General features: G+C 39.8%; 1 protein-coding gene across 2 annotated transcripts in view; it reads left to right on the forward strand.

The window, feature by feature from the left end:
• FRAS1 (Fraser extracellular matrix complex subunit 1) overlaps nucleotides 1–18008 on the forward strand; it is a 431436-nt gene extending 413428 nt beyond the window's left edge. For both annotated transcript variants that reach the window (XM_075606876.1, XM_075606883.1), the window contains 12 exons: nucleotides 656–931; nucleotides 4073–4305; nucleotides 5086–5246; nucleotides 6197–6411; nucleotides 8271–8421; nucleotides 9533–9640; nucleotides 10828–10987; nucleotides 11350–11466; nucleotides 11898–12064; nucleotides 12962–13167; nucleotides 15255–15401; nucleotides 16442–18008. In XM_075606876.1, coding sequence (XP_075462991.1) covers nucleotides 656–931; nucleotides 4073–4305; nucleotides 5086–5246; nucleotides 6197–6411; nucleotides 8271–8421; nucleotides 9533–9640; nucleotides 10828–10987; nucleotides 11350–11466; nucleotides 11898–12064; nucleotides 12962–13167; nucleotides 15255–15401; nucleotides 16442–17029 — 2529 coding nt within the window. In that variant the 3' untranslated portion in view covers nucleotides 17030–18008. The remainder of the gene's footprint in view (nucleotides 1–655; nucleotides 932–4072; nucleotides 4306–5085; nucleotides 5247–6196; nucleotides 6412–8270; nucleotides 8422–9532; nucleotides 9641–10827; nucleotides 10988–11349; nucleotides 11467–11897; nucleotides 12065–12961; nucleotides 13168–15254; nucleotides 15402–16441) is intronic.
• The last annotated feature ends 4692 nt before the right edge of the window (nucleotides 18009–22700 follow it).

Consider the following 22700-nt stretch of genomic DNA (forward strand, 5'->3'; position numbering starts at 1 on the left):
TCAAACAGGCCATGTGTTTCACATAACAACAATGCCTCCTCGTGCTGTACAGTGTCGCTGCAGGGACAAATATTTATGCAGTGCAATCAGGACTGTCCATAAACAATCATATTGTAATGGAGATGTGAGGAGCATCAGTACCTCATAAAAAGAGCAATTATTGACTGAATTAATTGTGCAGTGTAGATGTGAATCATTATCTGCACCACAGGTACTTACATTTAATTTATGTTTATTTTAATATCAACTTAATTTTAGAAATAATTATACCCTGGGCACATTCTGCCTGTTGCTGTTGTCTCGAATTGTTTTGATTTTATTGCTACCATTTGGTGCAATATCTGTAAATTATCACATTATTAAATAATTTCTAGCATACAGTAGTTAATGAAACAAAAGGCTATAAATTAGATATGAAAATCTTGGGCAGGGACGCGTTTAATCATTGTGTCTTTGTGTGGTAGGTGTTTAACGTTAATGCGTTCACATTCTTTTCTTATCTCCTGTCCAATAATACATGGCACTAAGTAATATGATGGCACTGAATATATATATATATATATATATATATATATATATATCAGTAATACTCTGCAACAATGCTCAACAGGGAATGCATCTTAGGTTAAATGGTTCACATTTTGCATCCATGCAGGTTGTATCCCTGGTTGATTATGACCATGTAGAGGAGGTCACCAAAGAAGGTGTCAAGAAATCACCATCCCCTGGGTACCCATTGGTGTGTGTTACACCATGTGACCCTCACTTTCCCAAGTACTCGGTCATGAGGGAGCGTTGTGAAGAGGCTGGCATCAACCAGTCCACTATCTTGTTCAGCTGGGAAGTGGCAACGCCCACTGACTCCAATGGGGCCAGATCCCCCTTCGAGACAATTACTGATACCACCCCTTTCACTGGTGTCAACCGCATGGTAAGTGCACAGATCAATCCTAACCAACATTTTAATAAAAATTAAAATATAATGATTGATCGGCTTCAAATATTGTTTCTAGTTATCCTCAAATGACTTCATGCCATACTTTTTGTTAGAAGGGTCTTTAAATCCGGTGTGAAATATTTGTCTTAGATGCAGTGGCGGAAGTGTGATAGTACTATGAGATACCACTACTTTTTATTTAATGTCCCATGGTACCATTACATTTTTATTAACAGACTGATGGTTGTGCTTTCTATATAAAGAAAAGAATATTTATCTTAGTTATTCTTTCTCCCTATCTTCTATCAATAAATATACCATAAATCTTGCTAAAATATGGTCAGAATAGCTTTTCTTCAATTCCACTACTTTTTAAAGCCACCTCGACTGCTGAATACATTTTATTTTTATATTTACCCAAGCACATCATCCTATAAAGTACAGTAACTATTACTAGATCTTCATTGGATTCTCATTATGAATGTATGGCCTTTGTATTCTTATTCTTTTGTCTTTCATTGGCCACTCTCTGAAATATTGCTTGATTTAATCAAATCCTGTGTATGCAAACCAATAACAACACTTATACTGTACTGTATACAATTGTTGAAAAACTTTCAAATTAAAGTTTATAAAAAAAAGTAACTATTACTTGTCAATACTAGACATTTCCAAGCTGATATTTAAATAAAGTGAATGTTCACTCTTTTTTTGGTTACAGAAAGCATAGTGCAGGTGCCAATTAGTGATTTTGCGATCTCTCTGATTAAAATTCTGAACTTCTTACACAGCGTCCGAAAATTAAACCCCATAGAATGATTTGGTCATCATTTGGTCGGGTATCTAAATGTGTATATAATGCACTGTAGCTTTCAAGTGGGACTTTTCAAGTCACCTAGTAAAAGTGGGATCTTTGCGTTAACTCATTGTGGTAGAGTGAGGCACAGATCCAGATTCACTTCATATAACTTTTGAGTCACTACAAGAGATGGGCGGATCCGTCCAAATCCGTTTTCCGGATTTTCTCAAACTTTCCCTCCAAAATCTGTTTTGCCGTGTAAAATCCGCAAATGGATTTCATCGGTTTTAATCCGCACAGATTCATCAAAGTCCGCCGTTGGATACAATCCGTTGACGGATTTGTAGAATTCAATTCGCAACTCGTTGGCGGAATTCTTAAAAATCCGTCAACGGATTGCTGAATCTGCGGAGTGTATTGGCAATCTGCTTCCAGAGATACTTACCTCTGTAGGGGGTGCTGGTATCTCTGCAGCCAGAGAATCTGTGTGCCTTACTTAATGGCGCCGTTTAAATCTCCCGCATCATGTGGGCCAATAGGAAGCTGTGACGTTATCTATTGCTGCTTCCTATTGGTCCACGTGGCCGGGACATTTAACCTCCACAGAAATACTAGAACCTCCTACAGAGGTATCTCAGGAAGCAGGGGGTCCCCAGAGCTGAGATTAACACAATTCGGCTCCGAAGGCCCCCTGCTTCAATCCTGCAATAAAGAAAACAAAAAAATTAAACCGCATTAACGCTTTAAGGCCTCAGCCATAAGGCAGTATTCACTAACGTGACATTAATCTATTCACTAACGTGACATTAATCGGGATTTACTCATGGCTTTATTTGTAATGGCCCTTATTGTAAATGGCATGCAAATCTCATTACTGTACAGTATATCCTAAATTGTATTCATCCAATATTCACTAAACTCTGACAAGGTTAACACCAGGAGACAACAGTACTTAAGTCATAACTAACTGGCGTCGCTCCCATCGAAGTCCTGAAATAGGCCTTTTGCTATTGATATCAAGAAAAAGAGGGCCAGAATCAGTTAAGTTCTTTAACATTGCTTTGTGTTTGCCAAAATGTATTGCATTGCAGTGACACATGTAAATGTTTTCACCTAACTCAATAATAATTACATATGCTTTTGAAAAGTACATAATCTTTTAATTTGCATACACCAGACCTTGTTAAATATCTCTAAAGTGAAGTCATATTTAAAAAATAATAATAATGAGTAATATCACTGGATTTGTGAATGCTTTGAGGCATTTTCCCCGAGCACGTTATTTGCCTTATTACACAGAGCTTAGTGACTCTAACCCATAATGAGCTGACAGCACTGAGTGAAAATAATACAGAACAACTTGAACCTTATGTTACTATGCATACTGTAGTAAATTACCTTGTAAAAAGTTATTCTAAACAGTAAACTTAGCATGCATGACTTTAACATTTGAACTGAGGTAACTTAATAATGTTCCTTTTATGCAAAAATTACTTTATAACCTGTAAGCTCCTATAAGGAAGCAGCAGTATTCTTTAACACAGGGGTGAGCAAACTTTTGAAGTCGTGCCCCCCCCCCCCCTGCCTCTTGCCTGTTCTCCGGCATCTCCTCATCTCTGCAGCGTCATTTGGTGTGGCGTTGTCAGGAGAAGCCGGAGAGAAGGCAAGAGGCAGTTGCAGAGGCCCCGCGCTCTGCCCCGGCAATCGATTTAAATGTTGTGGGGTACAGCGCGGGGGCCTCTGTGGCGCGCCCCCCAGATTGCTCACCTTTGCTCTAACCAGTAATATTTTTGTTTGTTACTTTAATGTCATTTATCTTACTACATTTCTTACTGCTGTGAGAAATATATTGCCTTTGTATGCAGAAAATCAATAATAATAATAATAATATCATAATCAGTGGTTGACAAATCACCAAAAAATCTACTCGCCACACAAAAAAATCTACTCGCCACCTAGTACCAAACGTGTGCTGCTTGGGCCAATATTTACTCGCCCGGGGGTTAAATCCACTCGCCCGGGGCGAGCAAATGTATAGGTTTGTCGAACACTGATCATAATCCAATTGAACCCTTTGAGTGCCAGAGGGGCCGCGGCACCAGCGTGACCGGTCTTCAGAGGGATCACGTGACTGCAACATCACTGATAACCGGAATGGAAGCGGGGAGCGCATTCTCCCTGAGAAAATGAGCACAAAGACCATGACGCAGACACTTTGTCACGAGGCTGCTGGAGTGCCAGAGCCCCATGTTGGGGTGGCTCACGTCATGGAGCATCCGAAGGGTTAAACGGAGTGTGTGGATAATACCTTCCTTTTTATCTTCACTGTTGTTAAGGTACTGGACAGTATTTACTTCAGCAGACGATTCCACGTGCGTTGCGTTGCCAAAGCAGTGGACAAAGCTGGCCATGTAGGAACACCACTGAGAAGCAACGTGGTCACAATAGGAACGGATAGTGCTATCTGCCACACACCGGTGGTAGCTGGAACTGCCAGGGGATTTCAGGCCCAATCTTTTATTGCCACTCTGAAATATCTGGATGTCAAACACAAAGAGCACCCCAATAGGTATGCTACTGTATATATAACAAGAGTTGCTGCAAATTGTAGGACATTAAGTACTGTTGGAAAGGATAGACAAAATACAGAAACAGTATTTTTGTAATAAATTGTTATTTTCCAAATAATTCTATTATTATATTTTGTAGGAATATTTCAGTAATATTGTGAAAAGTATTGCGTCGGCACAATTGAGCCAATTTAGTTATGTGTCTTATAACTTACTATTTCTGTTGAAAACCCTGGTTTTTAAAACTATTAATGGGCCTGGGCAGAAACACAGAGAGAAAAAAAAATCAATCCAGATTCTCAATGTTTGCGAGCAAATTGGAGATGGTGTCATTTTAGATATGATTTATGTCAATTTACATTATTGTAACTAGTACCATAATTCTGGTGGATATTACCAAAAAAGTCAGAAAATATGCTTACTACAAACACCATATTTGCAATGTCATTTTAGCATTGATGATACTGCTTGTATCTTAAATCTTTTGGTGTCAGAGACGCCGGCCCCTCTAGCATCAAAAGACCTAATAATTACTTTAGAGGGATCTCTGTAACCACAAAGTACACCAACATTCCTTTTTATAGCACAAGGGTGCGCCCATAGTGAAACCGATATTGCTCGGTAGCCACAGGTAGCCACTGCGCATGACTATAGAGCACGCGTGCACATGAGAGACGGCGCTACCAAGACTTGAAGAGACAAAATTGTTTGAATTTGCCGCGCAAGTATGCATTTTGCTTTCTGGTCGCGAGTATTTGTAATGTCTTTTTATTTCTTAGGATTCACATATCTGTGCAAATCCCACATCAAGATGGAATGCTGCCTCTTATTTCCACAATGCCACTACACAACCTGCATTTCCTGCTGTCAGAGTCCGTTTACCGACATCAACACGTTTGCTCCAACCTGGTCACCATCCGTGACCTGAGAGGCATCTCCGGTACTGTGCTCACAAATGCAGACATACCAAGTGTCCCAAATTTAGTCTGACAGAACCAAATTTGTAGAGCACATCCAAACTCAAGTTGGTCAGGACAGCAGAATGTCCCCAATTGGGGGACAATGCACCTTTTCATTCCTTTGAATTTCACAGCAGTACATTAACTAGAAGGAGTGGGAATAAATGACAGAGAAGGGGAGGGGGGGTCACTTGTGCTCTAACCACCCGCCACCACTGTTGTTAGCCCCAGCAAGACACTGTTTCTCAGTGGAACTTATTAATAATCACAGGTGTCCTTATTTTCCTTGTGTAAAAACTGGTAATGCCATCAAACTTCAGGTCTCTTGAGATCTCCAATACACAGTGGCATCACACGGATGGGAGAGGCTAATAGCAGCAGGCTCTTTACAAGTTTCATATTCCATATTTACAAACTAACGTAATACATGTATTTAAATAGTATCTAAAATTTGTCAAATAAACATCAATCACAGTTTACCCTTTAAACATTTCACTGCTTTTTCTACATTTTAGGGGTAGGTGGGACTGCAATGTTAAAGCAGAATTGCATGTTTAGCAGCCAAACCGCAGAAATGGGTTATAATATAATGCGCAGTACTCATTGCATATTCATAATTCTAATAGTCTGAGCATCTCCAACAATATTGGGACAGACCCAAGAGTTACAGCCACATAACCTACTGCCTGTCATTTATTCCACATGCAGTACATCCAGTGTGAATTCAGGACAAATGCAGCCGAATGCAGACCTGTCAAGTCTCACTCATTCAAATGGAGTCTTAAACACTGGATAGGGCTGTGACCAATTGCCACAAATCAATGACCGGACACACTTCATTGTAACAAGGCCCAGAATTTCCAAATGAGTCATTTAGGTCTCTCAATATTTGTTTTATCTGATTGATGATTCTTTATTGCTTTGTTTTTAGAAGCAGGATTCTTGGATGAGGTGACTTATGACAGCATTGCTGTGGGCCCGGGTTACGATCGCCCATACCAGTTTGACCCCAGCGTGAGAGAGCCGAAGACAGTTCAACTCTATAAGCACCTGAACCTAAAGAGCTGCATTTGGACTTTTCATGCATATTATGACATGACGGAGCTCATTGATGTCTGTGGCGGAGCTGTGACTGCAGACTTTCAGGTGCCGTGCATAAATTCTGGTTTGGGAACTGTTTAAGAAAGGAGTAAACAGTCCAGGTCTCAAAATAACACACGTTTTGCCAACGTAGCTTTAAAGGAAGTAAACCTTATATGTGCAGATTGATGATGATCTCTCAATACCCCCACCTGCTCAATACCTGACACTACAAACAATATATACATTCCTTTTCATACATTTTTCTTCCACATCAGAATGAGGGATGTGGAAGGTCATGTACAATGACCTACATACTGATCCAGCAAAAGTGATCAAGATCTATAAGAAAATAAATAGTTTTCTCCAGAGCCATTGCTTCATGCAAATCAAAAGGACGTAGCATACAGGTAGTAGTTTGCGCCCTGAAAAAACTGCAGATCATTTACATAATACACAGTCCCTGGAGTATACTACCTCATGACAAAAAGTATTGGGATTTACTAAACAGTAAATTAGGCATTGTTAAACCTATAGTAGACCGTGTTTAAATGGAGTCCCTATACTGTACCTAGAAGGGAATTCTTTACTTACTGCATTATACTGAATTCTTTACTTACTGCATTATAACCCGGATCTTGAGAAGATTGGAGAACTTTACTGTTATTATAATGTAAACATGGCTTTCAAAGTTGTAAATTACAAATCTGGGACATCTAAAACTAATTTGTGCAGTGTACAATCCTACATTTTCCACTGACGCTGTGTTTTGGTCTTTATTAGAATTGCTGTGAGGAATAGTTTTTATTCCCCCTTTAGCTATAACATCTTGTTCCTCATTGTGCGGTGGCTGACAGTGCTTTGTTTTCAACCATGTTGTGAGCAGAGAAATGTTTTCCCATATTATATGATCATTCCTGGAGCACTGTTTTTAGCTTCAGTAGGTAAAAAAAACTTGGGCAAAGCCGACACGTTTGCAAATAATAAATACTACACTATAATCAACATTGGCTTTTTTAACACGGTGTTAACCCATGATAGTGTGCACACTAATTAATGTGGTATTCATCTAATCCAGGCCTGCACAACTCCAGTCCTCGAGGGCTGCAAACAGGCCAGGTTTGCAGGATATCCCTACTTCAGCTCAGCTGGCTCAATTAGTGACTCACTCCCACCTCGAGGACGGGAGTTGTGTAGGCCTGATCTAATCAAATACTGTAGCTTTAGTCCGTTTTTACTCCCATAAAATAGATCATTTTTTCCTCTCTGTATTTAAAAGAAATGCAAATATATTTAATATTTTCAAGGCAGTGCCATGGTTAATGCTGGTAAATAATGTTACATTCAAATTATTTTTCAACACCGATCTAATTTTCATGTTACTGATACATTTGTTGATCGGGTACGTCATTCCAGTGAAACGCATTTTCTTGGGGCTGACCGGGTTTGGGAGCACTGAACAAGATCAGAAGTACGGCACCTTCTACTTCTGTTGAAGTCACTGGTGGGGGGAGGGGCAGTCACAACCATGTGATCGCTACTGAGGTGTTCAAATAGTCGTGATCCCGGGACGTCCTGTGGTACTCAGGTGCTGCTGGACGTCTGGCATCATAAAGGCTTTCCATGGTAAATAACACATTAGCTGGACAAGCACATACATACCAGGAGAAAAACGACATTGTTGTAAGTCTTCCTTATAATAAATATCACTAATATCCCTAGATAGACAAAGAAGGAGAATAACAACGAGGCCTAGGGTTCTTTTAGTAATTGGTTAACATGGCAGAGTTTGTACGTAGACCTACTAACTATTATTAGTGCATATACAGTATGGTCATCTTGAAATGTGTAGGCAATCTATGGGAACCTTGTCAAACGATTCTCACACGTGTTTTATTCCCCTCCTCATTGTACATTCTGAGCAGGTGCGGGATTCTGCCCAGTCCTTCCTGACTGTGCACGTGCCCCTGTACGTGTCATACATATATGTGACAGCGCCCAGAGGCTGGGCCTCCCTGGAGCATCACACCGAGATGGAATTCTCTTTCTTCTATGACACGGTTCTCTGGAGAACTGGTATGGTTTTATTATATTCATTTAGCTTTGGCAGCCCTTATGAAATCAGTAACACACAGTGCTATTGTGAACAGCCACTTTATTCTAGATGTTTCAGTAGCAGGAAAATACATTCAAGCAAAAGCAAAAAACTGCACAGTGATTGACATGCAGGGCGTGTTAACTGCATTGTCTCAGTAGCCGTCAATTTCTTTCAAAGTTAGTAGTAGAACTTTCATATCACTGATTGTCTGCACAACAAGCTGAAGTGCTTTATTATAACAAGTGTAATATTTGGGCATTACAGGTTGAAATCCCGACTGGGTATGTGAATATAGTTTTTTATCCATTAAATGAATTAATGTCATTTATTAATCAGTAGTAATATCTGTAGTGTTTATAGAGTTTAATATTTTTAGATCTAAGGTTATACTTCATTATTAATGCGATGGTGTCATTCTGACAAATTGACTATGATATATTAATTTCTCCATTTCAGTGTGGCCATGTAACTTGTACTGTTTTAACTTTAGTTGTCTCTTTACGCTCTATAGTACAGTGTATACATTTCCGGCATGTGGATAAGCATTTGAAATATCTTATTTTCCTTTCAAACCCATAGGGACAGTAGATATTAATATATAAAGTTATTTTTGTCCTCCTTGTGCCTGAGAAAATACAAAATCATTTTGAAAGTATAGAGCTTGTGCCATTTTGGAAATATATTTACATTGAAGGCTTATCATGCATTGTGTGCACCATTACAGGGGCACACGCAGAAATTCTTTTTGGGGGATGCAAAGTTTTTACCTGCCGTCCCATCGCGGCGTCATGATGTCCCTGCGTCACGCGATGGTGCATTGTCATGGCAATGTGATGTCGTGTTGCCATGACAACGCAGCATTACATGACGCCGTGATGATCATGATGGTGGGCTGCTCTCTTACCGAGGCCCCAATCCCTCCTCCGGCAATCAGTTTCATTGCTGTGGGGAACAGCACAGGGCCTCTGTAACCACGAGAAATATATTACATTCTTGGGGGGGGGGGGGTGGGTGCAAATGCACCCTTGCACCCTCCCCTGGTTACGCTAATGCACAATTACACTAACTTCTGTTTGCTTTAAAATACAGGTATTCAGACAGACAGTGTTCTCTCTGCCAGGCTTCAGATCATAAGGATCTATATACGTGAGGATGGACGCCTGGTTATTGAGTTTAAAACTCATGCTAAATTCAGAGGTAACTTCTACAAGGTCACTGTTCTATATGTGAATGTATTTGTATATTTAAGTTTCTATCACATCTATATGCCTTGTGTATCAAGTATCACAAACTGGATACATTGCTCCAAAAATTACACAAATTACTGTTTTAACGTGTCATTTTTTTGTGGAAACTTGTTACTATTTCATCAGCCCCATGATGCAGTGCATTACTGGTTCCCCACCACTGGAGGAGCTATATATACCCAGCATTTTTATTTTCTAAAACCTGTACATAATTCAGCTCCGGCAGTCCGCCTTCTGTTAGGTATGAGCCGCTAGCAAAAGCATGTTGTTTTATATACTGTATATTGTGTGAGAGTTGTTATTGAGCCTAGGATGTTACATTCTGAAACAACCGATGAAGATTGTGCTACGTGTCGTGTCATCGCTGTATTGAAACTTTGACAATGAACAGGCCTATTTATTCAACTAAGTTTTGCCACACAAAATTTGACGTGTTAACCTAGAATAATTACGAATTATGTTGCCAGGCCAGTTGTATCAAAAGACACCCCATTTGCAAGTACTTTACACAGAAATATAAACTACTTGAAGTGATTGGTCTCACCGAAATATAAACTACTTGAAGTGATTGGTCTCACCTTCTGTGAATTTTACATTTTGCCAAGGGAGTCCATTATAGAAATCTCTCTGTCTTCTCCTCCACTCTTCACCAGCCGTCAGATCATGAGCATACATACTGTATTTTTGTGAGGATTGCCTCTCCTCCAGAACCTCACATTTCCGCCTGTGACTGTCTGTGCAATCTCGTACCTTATTGCATAATACTTGAATACGTCAATTTGCAAGTTTACTTCAGCTGCACACAAAAGTTGCACATCCCATGAAATTGCATAACAGAACCAAATCCCATCTTACAATGCGTTTGTTTAGACATGCAAAAACTGTTAACCGAATATAGAGAGTGCATTTCCATGCAATATTGCCCGTTTTAACATAGCAATGCCATTATCACCGTTTAATAAACAGGCCCCTGAGTGTTTGAAATATACCTGCGACAGCAAGACGCGCCTTTTAGAACAAGCACTCTTCATGTTATGGTGCCTAAAATCATTCCTGAGCATATTGCCATGGAAATACATTCAGATTAAAGATTTTCTTTAGTCTTTAATGTCTATCATATGTATATTTATTCCACAGGCCAATTTGTCATGGAGCACCACACTCTGCCAGAGGTGAAATCTCATATAATGGCTCCAGACCACTTGGGAGGTATTGAGTTTGATCTTCAACCTTTGTGGAGTGCACAGACCTTCGATTCTCCACATCAGCTTTGGAGGGCAACCAGCTCCTACAGCAGGTATAAGACACCAATTGGAATTTGCTTCCCTCTATGGAGACACTGTTTAGCTTTGCTCATACAGTAGTAGATAGGTGTTCAGATAAAGAAAAGGCAGGACATCGTGTAGTGCACATTCATATAAATGGGATACTCGTAAATCGTGAAAATGACATTTGGAAAAGAAACACCACAGTTTTATCCAGTTACTATGATTTGTCCAAGAGACCACAGATAAGCACAAGTAAGTTCATTTGAGGTCCCTGGAAAGTTTATTTTCCTTTTCACAGATCTATGAATTACATCTGATGTTCTCGAACTTGGAAAAAGGCATGTTAGTTGACATATTTCTGAAGTATCATTTACGTACTTGCTTTTTCCAGGAAGGACTACTCCGGAGAATACACCATCTATCTGATCCCTTGTACCGTGCAGCCCACACAGCCATGGATTGACCCTAGTGATAAACCTCTGGCCTGCACAGCCCACGCTCCAGAAAGGTCAGGAAATGGTTCTGATGATGTACAAGTAGCATTAAGCTCTGTTTTAGTGAAAAAGCTGCGCCAACGCATTGACGTGTGCGACGTTCTATTATCTTTTAATACAAAAAGATAAACACACAAAAAAGGTTATTTGATGTTTCCATTTCTTACTGTACCGTGCCATGCATTTGCAATGGCTCTTCTTCAGATCATTTTAATATTCCATTACAAAAGGTAGATACAACTCTGTTCTGTGTAAAGTCCTCTATTAATATATGGCCTGCAAATATATATTTCCTAGAATATAACTAAAGTCAAAAACAACTTGACATAACTTTCTATGTATATGTATAAATAAATGATTTATGTCCTAACTTTGACCATTTATTGGCACCTGGATAGTACACAATTGCACATGCTACATGCATTTTCTCTCTCTCTCTCTGTAGGTTTCTTATTCCTATTGCATTTCAGCAGACTAACCGCCCAGTCCCTGTTGTGTATTCACTAAACACAGAGTTTCAGCTCTGTAATAATGAGAAGGTTTTCTTGATGGACCCCACCACGTCTGAAATGTCACTGTCTGAGATGGACTATAAAGGAGCCTTCTCAAAAGGTATGACATGTATATACATTCATGACAGAACCTGACAGTCTGAAAACCATGCTTAACTTTTGGATCATAAAACGTATTTATTTCGATTAAAATATCAAATGTTTGTTTATAGATATTGTGGCAGGACGGCCTTGGGGGCTGTAAGAGTCCAAACTGTAATGTTTTAGGCTTTAATCTTCAGTGTTTTTCCATAACACAACAAATAGGCACACTGTCCCTTGAAGGCAAACTAAATCATAAAACAAAAACCTTCTCACCTTTGGGAGATTAACTACACCACAGAGTCTGACTATACCACTGGCTGGCTAGTCCAGTTTCCAGCTTTACACAATACACTCAGTTATGGAAAAATAGAATATCAAATCCTTATCTGTGGTTGGTGAACTCTGTCCCAAGAAAGTCCAGGCAATCCCTTCTGGATACTGCAACACGGCTTTGCTCCCTCAGCAGTATTGGAACGCTGGTTCTATGAAGACAGGACTGCGTCCAGCAGGCTTGTTCGCGCTCATGGAGATTCTCTTCCTGGGTGTGGGTCCCAGCAGATCCTGCATCCAGCAGGCCTGGGGAATAATTCCAGCCAGTGTCCTTCCTGCCTGACCGTCAGTTTAACCCTTTCGTACCTGCATTGGGTACAATCACCAGCTCTCTAAAAAGAACATTGCTGCCTGTCTGAAGTTTGATAAAATCAGTCGGTGAGAAGTTTCACATTGAAGTGGTTGAGTGGTATATCAGTGTAATTTCACCCACTTTCGGGGATAGTGCTCTCAATTCACCAATACCACCTCAGAATATATTCTTGATTATGTTTGTTCTCTCTTCCCCAAATCTTGCGTAGCATATGTTACCTTTACTGGTATTGCTACAATTTAACAATAGGAATGTCTAATCTCTCTACAGGTCAAACTCTTTATGGCAGAGTACTGTGGAATCCTGACCAGAACCTCAATTCTGCCTACAAACTGCAGCTAGAGAAGGTCTATCTCTGCACTGGTAAAGACGGATATGTGCCTTTCTTTGATCCAACTGGCACAATTTATAATGAAGGCCCGCAATATGGTTGTATTCAACCCAATAAGCACCTAAATCACAGGTTTCTGCTCCTGGTAAGTAGTACTTTGTATGTAAGTATTGTACAGAAAATAAAAATACCACTTGTGGTACATTTGCATGTCTCAGACAGGTCTGCAACACTGTCTTTCTCCATTATCGCTTAGCAAACAGTGCTTCCATTGCAGCCAGGGATTCTGGGTAATGACATGCAAATGAGCACACAGTGGGGGTTATGCACTAAGCAGTGATAAGTGCTTTTAAGTGAGATAAAAAGCCATTATAGCGTGATACTGCCTGCTGTGAGATTCACAAAGCAGTGATAAGTGCTTTTAAATAGCCATTATAGCACAATACTGCAATCTTATCACTGCTTTGTGAATCTCACAGCAGGCAGTATCACACTATGGGGCCTATGCAGAGAGCAGCGAATTTTAAAAATGGCGAATTTAGTAAAAAGTAGCTTTTTTGGAGAGTTTTATTCTCCATATGCAGAAAAGTGCGAATTCTGCTATGTTTAACATGGATGCGTGTGGCGAGTTTAAATTGGCGAGATGCGCGCTTCAGAAACGTGTAAAAACAAATTTGCGCCTTTTTTTTCCCATTGCAATGGCCGCGAGCGGCAGCTTCTTGCCAATTTTTTCTGGCGAGGCAAAAAGGAGACAATCGCGCCATTTTATTGGCGCGAACAGCCGCTAGATGCCGTTCGCGGCTCTCTGCATTAGGATATTTTTAAAACTAGCGAGATTGAGGTTCTCGCCAGCCGCGAGGCGAGTTTTACAAATAGAAAAGAAAAATTGGCGCGTTTTTCGGAACTCGCCATTTTCTGCTGTTTTCTGCGCGATTTTCTCCAAAAAATGGCGAATTTCGAAATAGCGCTGCTCTCTGCATAGGCCCCTATAAAGGCAGTTATCTCACTTAAAAGCACTTATCACTGCTTTGTGCATAGCACCCAGAAAACCTACTTATCACTGCTTAGTGCATAACCCCCAGTGTGTCACTCTTTACTTCTTATACATTTTAACATGTAACATTTAACATGGCCCCCTATAAGCGTATGCCTGCCGTATTACACAACTTTTCAGCACAGCCTGGGTAAAGAAGTGCATTCCCAGTAAACCTACTCACAGAGACTGTTTCAACATTTTGGATCTCATCAGTGCCAGGTTGGTTGCTGGATATGCAACGCAGCTGGTAGTGGTTATAACCAGACATTAAAAAAGTTATGGTGGGTAAAAATATTAGTATTTAACACATAAATAGTGACTGAAATCTCCTGGCTGCAAAATCGGTTCAAAATAACTGCACTGATTTTATTGAAGGAAAAATTCCCATTGCTTTCAATGGGTTTCCATGTCTTTGATAAATATTGTGCTGTCTCTTACACTGTTTTGCCCCAGTGCTGCCACTGCGAGACTTTAGTATACAGACTCCATAGTTGGATTGCTTTTCTGATCTTTTTCAGTGTGACAGAAATGCCAGATATGTTAAGAGTTAAGTTTGATGGGATATTTCTTCTTTTAGTATTGTTTGAGTAGTATGAGATACTCACATTCATTTAGTATTCTGCACTTATTATAATCTGCCATGCAATGTAATGTAATATTGCCACTACTTAAACTTAAGAAAAAAATATGTAGTAAACATGCTAACAAATGATTCTGGATTAGACTATACACATGATGAAATCACAGAAATCATGTTATAATCATTGTACAGATGCAGCCACGCGTATTCTAACACTTGCCTTGGAAAATCTGGGGCATTTTCCCAGTAATGCTGCAACATTTCTGCAGACAGACTAATGGCCCATCGGATTAACACAGCGGGGGTCCCTGGCAGTCCCATTCAAACTAACCAGGGATCCCTGCTGTGTTAATCCGATGGGCCATTAGTCTTTCTGCAGAAATGTCAGAGAAATGTTGCTGCATTACTGGGAGAATGCCTCAGATTTTTCAAAGCAGTGTTAGATTACTCGTAGCGGCATCTGTACATGGAAAAAAAGATATTTGAAGGATTTATGGATAGGATATGTGCAATATACAGTATGACTATGTTTTCCATTTCTTGTTTCCCCAGGAACACCTTGCTCTTCTTCAAAGCATTACACTAAATGTTGTATTTTTTGTTTTGAAATGCTTAGGACCGCAACCAGCCAGAGGTGACTGATAAGTACTTCCATGATGTCCCTTTTGTTGCAAACTTTGCATGTGATGCTCCGGATTTCCATTTAATGGGCAGTATGCCAGGAGTAGATGGATTTACCATGAAAGTTGATGCTCTCTACAAGGTAAGTTGCATACTGTAGCACAGGGGGGCCAAACTTTTTTCCCTGCGCCCCCCTGCCGGATGTCCTCCTCTCCGCGCGTCCCCCTCCTTCCTCCTCCTTACCTTGATTCCCGGCGTCTGGACGTCACGTTGCCATAGCAACGTGGCATCACATGATCCCGCAGCGTCATTTGACGCCGTGTTGCCATGATTACACGTCTCCAGATACCAGCTGAATCAAGGTAAGTAGGTTTACAGAGGCCCTGCAGTTCCCCCGGCACTTAATTTAAGTGCCTTGGGGGAAGCGTGCAGGGCCTCTGTAAACCCGGGCCCCCCGCCGGTAATCTCGCACCCCCCACTTTGCGCACCGCTGCTGTAGCACATACAGTAACATTAAACAACTTCTTGGGATGAAGGAATTATTCTCGATTAACAATGTGTTGTAATCATTCTCTCTGACCATGAATGATTTAGGAAATGAAGCATCATTATGATGACATTATTGAAAATGGATAATTGATATTTATTTTTGTACTTCCAGGCAGACTCTCCCTTTTTCTCGCCTGTTATTTTATTCACACGGTTCTACAAATGAAAACTCTTAAAATATGTTACATGAATTTGTATTATCATACCACATTTGTACAGTATATGTCAGATTTTAAGACATTTTTTTACTTTTTATATAATACCGTTTGTTACATTATTTTGTATGTGTTCAGAAAGTCAATAAAATATGGATTACAAAATAGCTTATAAAGCAGGGGAAGGGACTTTATTAAATACTTGAAAATATATCATATACCTCTTTCAAATATACACGTCCAATAAATTCTGTTTGTATACAAATGATATTCCAGGCTATCTTGGTGATATAGATGGCTGATAGTGACTTTCTGATAGTTAGAGAAGTGTAACATACACTCTAGTGTAGAGGTACCATCTGTAAAAGTGTAAACAATGTATTCTACAGCACTTGTTGTATCACATAAAAGATACTCTGAATTGCTTACACTATTTTGTGCTCTCAAATAAAAAGCTTGTGTTCTCTTTTTTGGAAAGGTGGAAACTGGACACCAGTGGTACCTTCAGGTGATCTACATTATTGGCCCTGAGACAATGGCAGGCCCTAGAGTGCAACGTTCTCTAACCTACCAGCTGAGTCGGGCCCGTAGAGATTTGGTGGACAGGAATGGCAGGCTGACACTGGATGACTCATTGATCTATGACAATGAAGGAGACCAGGTCAAGAATGGCACCAACATGAAGACGTTAAGCCTAGAGATGGAGGCGGCTGCAGCTTCCTCCTCACAGACTGGGGCTTCCATTGGAAGTGCCTTTGCAGGCATAATGCTCTTGATGCTCATTCTCTTGGCTGTCTGCCTTATAACGCAGAAGTGCAGGAGGCATAAAAGGAAGATACCAGCCAGGGATATGGTAGAGGAGTATCCACTTAACACAAAGGTGGAAGCCTCAAGGAAAAACATAGACCGGGTAGAAAATAATTTCAAGAGGCAGCATTGCACTGTGAGGAATATCAACCTTCTCACTGAGAACAAAGATGCCTACACAGTGAAAGGTGTCAAGGTCAAGCAAGTGAATCTTGAAGTCAAAGTTCACAATAATCTACATGACGGAACAGAAGTTTGATTATGCACACACATACATACATATATATATTTTGTTTAAATAAAAAAAAATCTGCCGTTTTATAAATTGTAAAAACAAAGAAACGCCAGTATTTTTATATTCTGGAGTGAAAAAAAGGGAAAAGAAAGCATTGAGTGATTGACAGCTGTGCAGCATTTTACTTCAACTCACAACTGAGCTACCTCGTTATGCCCACACGCGTGTGAGACACCAGGGTGGGACATGCGGTAAAGATGCTGTATCTCCTCCTGCCCTCAGCAGTGCACTGCACATACAGTATTTAATACACCATCACCACCACAAAGGTCACGCGTATGTTGTGTTACACAATACTAGTAACTAGCTTTTCATGCCCTGTAAGTTGTATAATGATGATAAATAAAGCCACTTTATGCACAATATATCACTTATGTTAATGAAATAGATCTCAAGATGATCAGATTACCCCTTTATTGTCTCATTTGGTATGTGAAATTAAAAAATACTCTAAATGTAATATATTTAATTTATCACAGGGCCCCTTCCAGTGAGATCTTCACTACAGTACTGTCCATTCACTATTTAAGGCACTCTTGAAAAAGGCTCTGTGTTGCATCCTGGTATTTTTATTTTTTTGCAGTAAGATAGAGAAATTAAGAGAGAGAAAAAATCTAATAGTAATTTTATTTACATATTACACCAATAAAATAGACACTAAAGTCTATTCATGACACGTTTCACCCAACAAAAAGTTTAGAGAGAGACATGATCCATTTGATATAAGAATCCTATTAATATACAGTAGATGAAATCAGACTTCTATACGAAATCAAACTGCATTGCTGCAACTTGAAAACAAGTCCATTTTTGCTCAGGTTTTGGTTTGTTTGTTGCAGCATTGAAACAGATTGGGTATTTTCCTAAAGCAGCACTTACGCCTGCTCACTTTCTAAAAAATATATATCCATCAAGCACATACACAAAAAGGAAGCGCAAAAAAGGAAAAACCATCAGTCAAAATTGAAAGACTATAAATTGACTCAAAATAACATAAAAATCACATATATGCATTACATGATAAAATAAAAAGACTCTATTAGATCAAATGACCCACACAGTCTATGCACAAAAAGAATATTCCCAAATCACAACCACTCAGAACTATAGATGGATTAGTTCAGGGTGTATAAAGATGTTCCTGCTTACATGTGAAAGGGAACACACCCCGTGCAGGACTGGTGAGCCTCCGCAGCTGGTTGGGCTTCCGTCGTCACGTCAATCATTGCTTTTTCTGAACATGGCAGCAGTTAGCATTGATTGGAGGGTTTTTACTAATAAGGCAATCCCGTTGGCTGAGGAAATGTCGGTCTTGCTATAATAAGCAACCATGGGTGTTACTAGGACATACCTCCTGAAGAAGCGTCATATGACGCGAAACACGTAGAGGTGACGTCATCACGCAGTGGGGAGCGGACGTGACGACGGAAGCCCAACCAGCTGCGGCTCGCCAGTTCTGCACGGGGGGTGTTCCCTTTCACATGTAAGCAGGAACATTTTTGTACACCCTGAACTAATCCATCTATAGTTCTGAGGGGTTGTGATTTGGGAATATTCCTTTTGTTCTTTGACTGTGTGGGTCATTTGATCTAATAGGGCCTTTGTATTTTATCATGTAATGCATATATGTGATTTTTATGCTATTTTGAGTCAATTTATAAAGTCTTTCAATTTTGACTGATGGTTTTTCCTTTCTTGCGCTTCCTTTTTGTGTATGTGTTTCGGTTTGACCCGGCTGATCACGGGAGAGTGGGAGCAGCAGAGGGATACCATATTTTTCTGAATACAGAGGGATTTTTGGGACAGCGCATTCTTTTCTTTCTATATCCATCAAGCAACCTGCAAGATTCAAAATGGCCACGCATCAGGGCTTGCTCCAGCAGCCCACAGAAAGCCATGGCGTTGCAGCTTTCTATTGGTGATCTCGCAGATATGTTTGTAGCCCTGTCAGACATTTGTGTAATTATTTTTGTGTCCAAATTTTCAGCCAATTGTAGTGCAATTGGGCACTTCAGTGTATATATAGAATCAGCCTCAGAGAAGAATCTATTCATAAACAACTTTGTGAGATACTGTGCATTTAGCTGTGAAAACATATTAACAACAACAAATCTAATCATTTAAAAATGTTATTTATATTCCTTTATAAACATCAAAACATAGTGCAAAAAATAAACCCTGTATTATGCAATGGTTGAGGTTGCAAAAATAGACTGGTAAATACAACAGATTATCAGATTCAACATGTTGACCCTAAGTTCTCCTGGGACGAGAGGCCTGTTCTTAGGTGACATTGGCAATAAATATATATATATATATATATATATATATATTATTTTTTTTTTAAATCAAGATTACTAATGAAAGCGGATTGCACTTTTTGTAAGACCACATCAAGATCCTTCCTTTAAAAAGTTGACAGGCGTTAAATGCTAGAATTGTCAACATTGATCATTGCCAGTGTAAGTGATCAGGAATAATCAGTCCAGCAATGAGCTACTGTAGTTATTGTAGCCTGTTAATTACCTTACATGCCCAAGTGTGTGGTGAGTTAAACACTGACAAATATCTTACGTTGTAGGGAGCTCAGTGAAGCGTAAAAGTAGACAATAGAGCCAAGTGATTTCTTTTGAGGAGTCTTGTTATTGTTGTATTAATGAATACATTCTAAGTGTGTAGTTAGCATATTGAAAGTAACATTAAGATCCCACCTGGGAGAGACCTGCGATTCACTAGTAGAGGAGAGGTTTGAAGCAGTCCCAACGGATATCCCATGGATTTTCTCTTCGATCAATCTGCATTGGCATATGGTACATCATTTGTGCACTCCCCATTAATGAACCATTAGCATTCACAGGCTTTAACTATAATACATGTATTCCACTATTGCCTTTTTCTTTCTTGAATGACACGAACACTTATTTGAGTCTGGGGGAAGTATTTTTTTGTACATGTTCTATGCAATGTGTGGCTCCTCTTTGGAGGTAAAACTTGATTTCCAGGCTATAGGAAAGGGTGCATACAGTATGATTTGATATATGTATATCCTACTGTACATGTTGGACTATAAAAGACAGGCAGCTGCTGGATGAGTGTGGATAAGATTCATGATTTGCCCCTCAAAATTGAAAAAAATAACAACTGTTTGCACTTTGCAACTAACTTTGGCTACTTTTTTAAATGTTATTTCTCAATCGTGGTCCAAACAAATGACATGTTATATGAATTAGAAATGAAATTGTATTTACTGGAAGTCTGGAGGATGTATTTTATTTTTTACATTTAACATTATCACTGTATTGGTAATACAAACTGTCTTTTTAATGCCTTAAGTTGTGAACCTACAAAATGACCTGGACAGTTTGTGTTCTACTCTACACAGATGACAGGAACCAGATCTGCTATATTGTGGATATATTATTGCCTTTCCTTATATACTGGAGCACATTGCTTCTGACATTGTGTTTGAATGCTGGAGCATAGTGTATACATTGCAGTGTGCTCACGCTGGGTGTACAGAGTTTCTCTCAGTTGCTACAAGTCCCACATACCTTAGACAGGTCTTTTTTTTAGATGACTCAGTAACCCTGTAATGGTGCTGTATAGTCTAGTAGGAATATGTCAGCATCTATGTTATTTTAAATATATATATTGGTCTGTGAAATACTACATGCCATGAAACACATTTGTACTAATAAATTGAATTTTGTTTACTTTGGACATATCTGATCTTTCTTATATCGTGCACATCACTACAATATTTATTTTGGGGTCTGCATATCATGTCTACCATTGAGCTGTAGTGACGTACGCTTTGCATACTCTCCCCTCACTCTCTCTGTTACTCCACCCCCACTTGATCTGTTACTCTCCCCCCACTCTCTGTTACTCTCCCCCCACTCCCTCTCTGTTTCTCTTTCTCTCTCCTCGCCTCCTCTCTCCCCGCCTCCTCTCTCCCCGCCTCCTCTCTCCCCGCCTCCTCTCTCCCCACCTCTCTCCTCCGCTTCTTCCCTCCCCTACTCTCTCTGTTAGTCTTCCCCACTCTCTCTCCCCCCTCTCCCCCCACCTCTCTCTCCTCCACTTCCTCTCTCATACACACACGCACACACGCACAAAATAAAATAATAATTTATAAATTATATATATATACATACATATACTCACACACGCACACGCACATGCACATTTATAGAGTCTGTTTTGTCACACAAATCCTGTGATGTAGCAGGTAAGGAATTGGACTAGCATATGGAAGGTCCTGGGTTTGATTCCAGCATGTGTATTATATAAAATGCATTCCTATTCAATTCCCACATGTGTCCGTCACGAGAGAACAGCAAATATATACAATAACCGGCCAGATTGAACAAGACTAGGATATAGTAAACTGAATGAGTTTATTTCCTATGAGCAGAACAGACAATGCATCAAGCAAATAACATTACAGAAATATTTACACTTACTGGGGTTGGACCAGGAGATATTCAGCCGAATAGCAGCTCCTTAGTTGTTATAGGTCACGACAAGCAACAAGCAACACAGGAATAAGGGGTGCAAGCAACTATATAGATGCAGGCCCCCCACTCCTAACCTGGCAGTTCAGTTTTTGGTGAACAATTACCTTGTCTCAATCACAGGTTGCCAGGTAACGCAAGAAGCTGGGTTTACCCAGCCCCTCAGTAATACACCCCTCCCCTGTAGCTACTTGGCCAGCCCATTTATAAAACAATATGACATGATGCCTTCGTTGCCATCCTGTCTAGCAAAAATGCTTATTGGGCAGAGGTCTTTCATGTAGGGTGTTATGTTTGACAGGTGAAATGGTTATCACCTAGTTGTGAGACCTGGTCTGCATAGGCAATGAGGTGAGTCACCTCTGAGGAACTTCTCCACAACAAAGCCTTTCAAGTAGCCTCCTTTGATTGTACAATTACATATCAAAGGGGCCATTTGGCAAGCTTCCAAACTTATATCCAAAGTTATAGTAAAAACAGCGATAACTCATAACTATATTTCCCATATATTAAATCAGATTAACAATATGTATGCAACCTGTGTTCGTTGCATAGGAAAGCCTTGTAGCACAAACACATACAGAGATATTGTTCTATGGGGTTTACATTATAACAAATACACAGTTAACCCCTCTCTCCATGTTAATACATAACATAGCAATTAATTCTGCTGAAGTGGGGGAATGCAGATCAACATATACACAGATCCCATTAACCCCTCATATCCATAAGATAACAGGATATATACAACAACATAAACACATAAGGAGACAAAGAGTTCTCCTAAAAGATCCCCATTCACTGCACAGCAAAGCTGAAAATTATATTCAGGGTACAAATACCCACTAGATAGGTAACAAAATTAGCTGTAAGGGGTACAAATAAGTAACCGCTCCCAGCACTGTGGGAGGACAGTTACCACTAAAAGCCAGATGGCAAAAAATAATAAATACTTTATTGATCAACAAAAACGGTGCAATGACGCATACTCAAAACTACCATAAAAACAATTAAAACACACATAAAGGGTGACATTTAGTTCAGGGATATCAGGGATATCAAAGGATAAATCCAAAGTAACTCAGTATAAATCCCCTAACCAAGTGCTCAGATCGCAGTTG

Source organism: Ascaphus truei, chromosome 1 (genome assembly GCF_040206685.1).
Source record: "Ascaphus truei isolate aAscTru1 chromosome 1, aAscTru1.hap1, whole genome shotgun sequence".
NCBI lineage: Eukaryota > Metazoa > Chordata > Amphibia > Anura > Ascaphidae > Ascaphus > Ascaphus truei.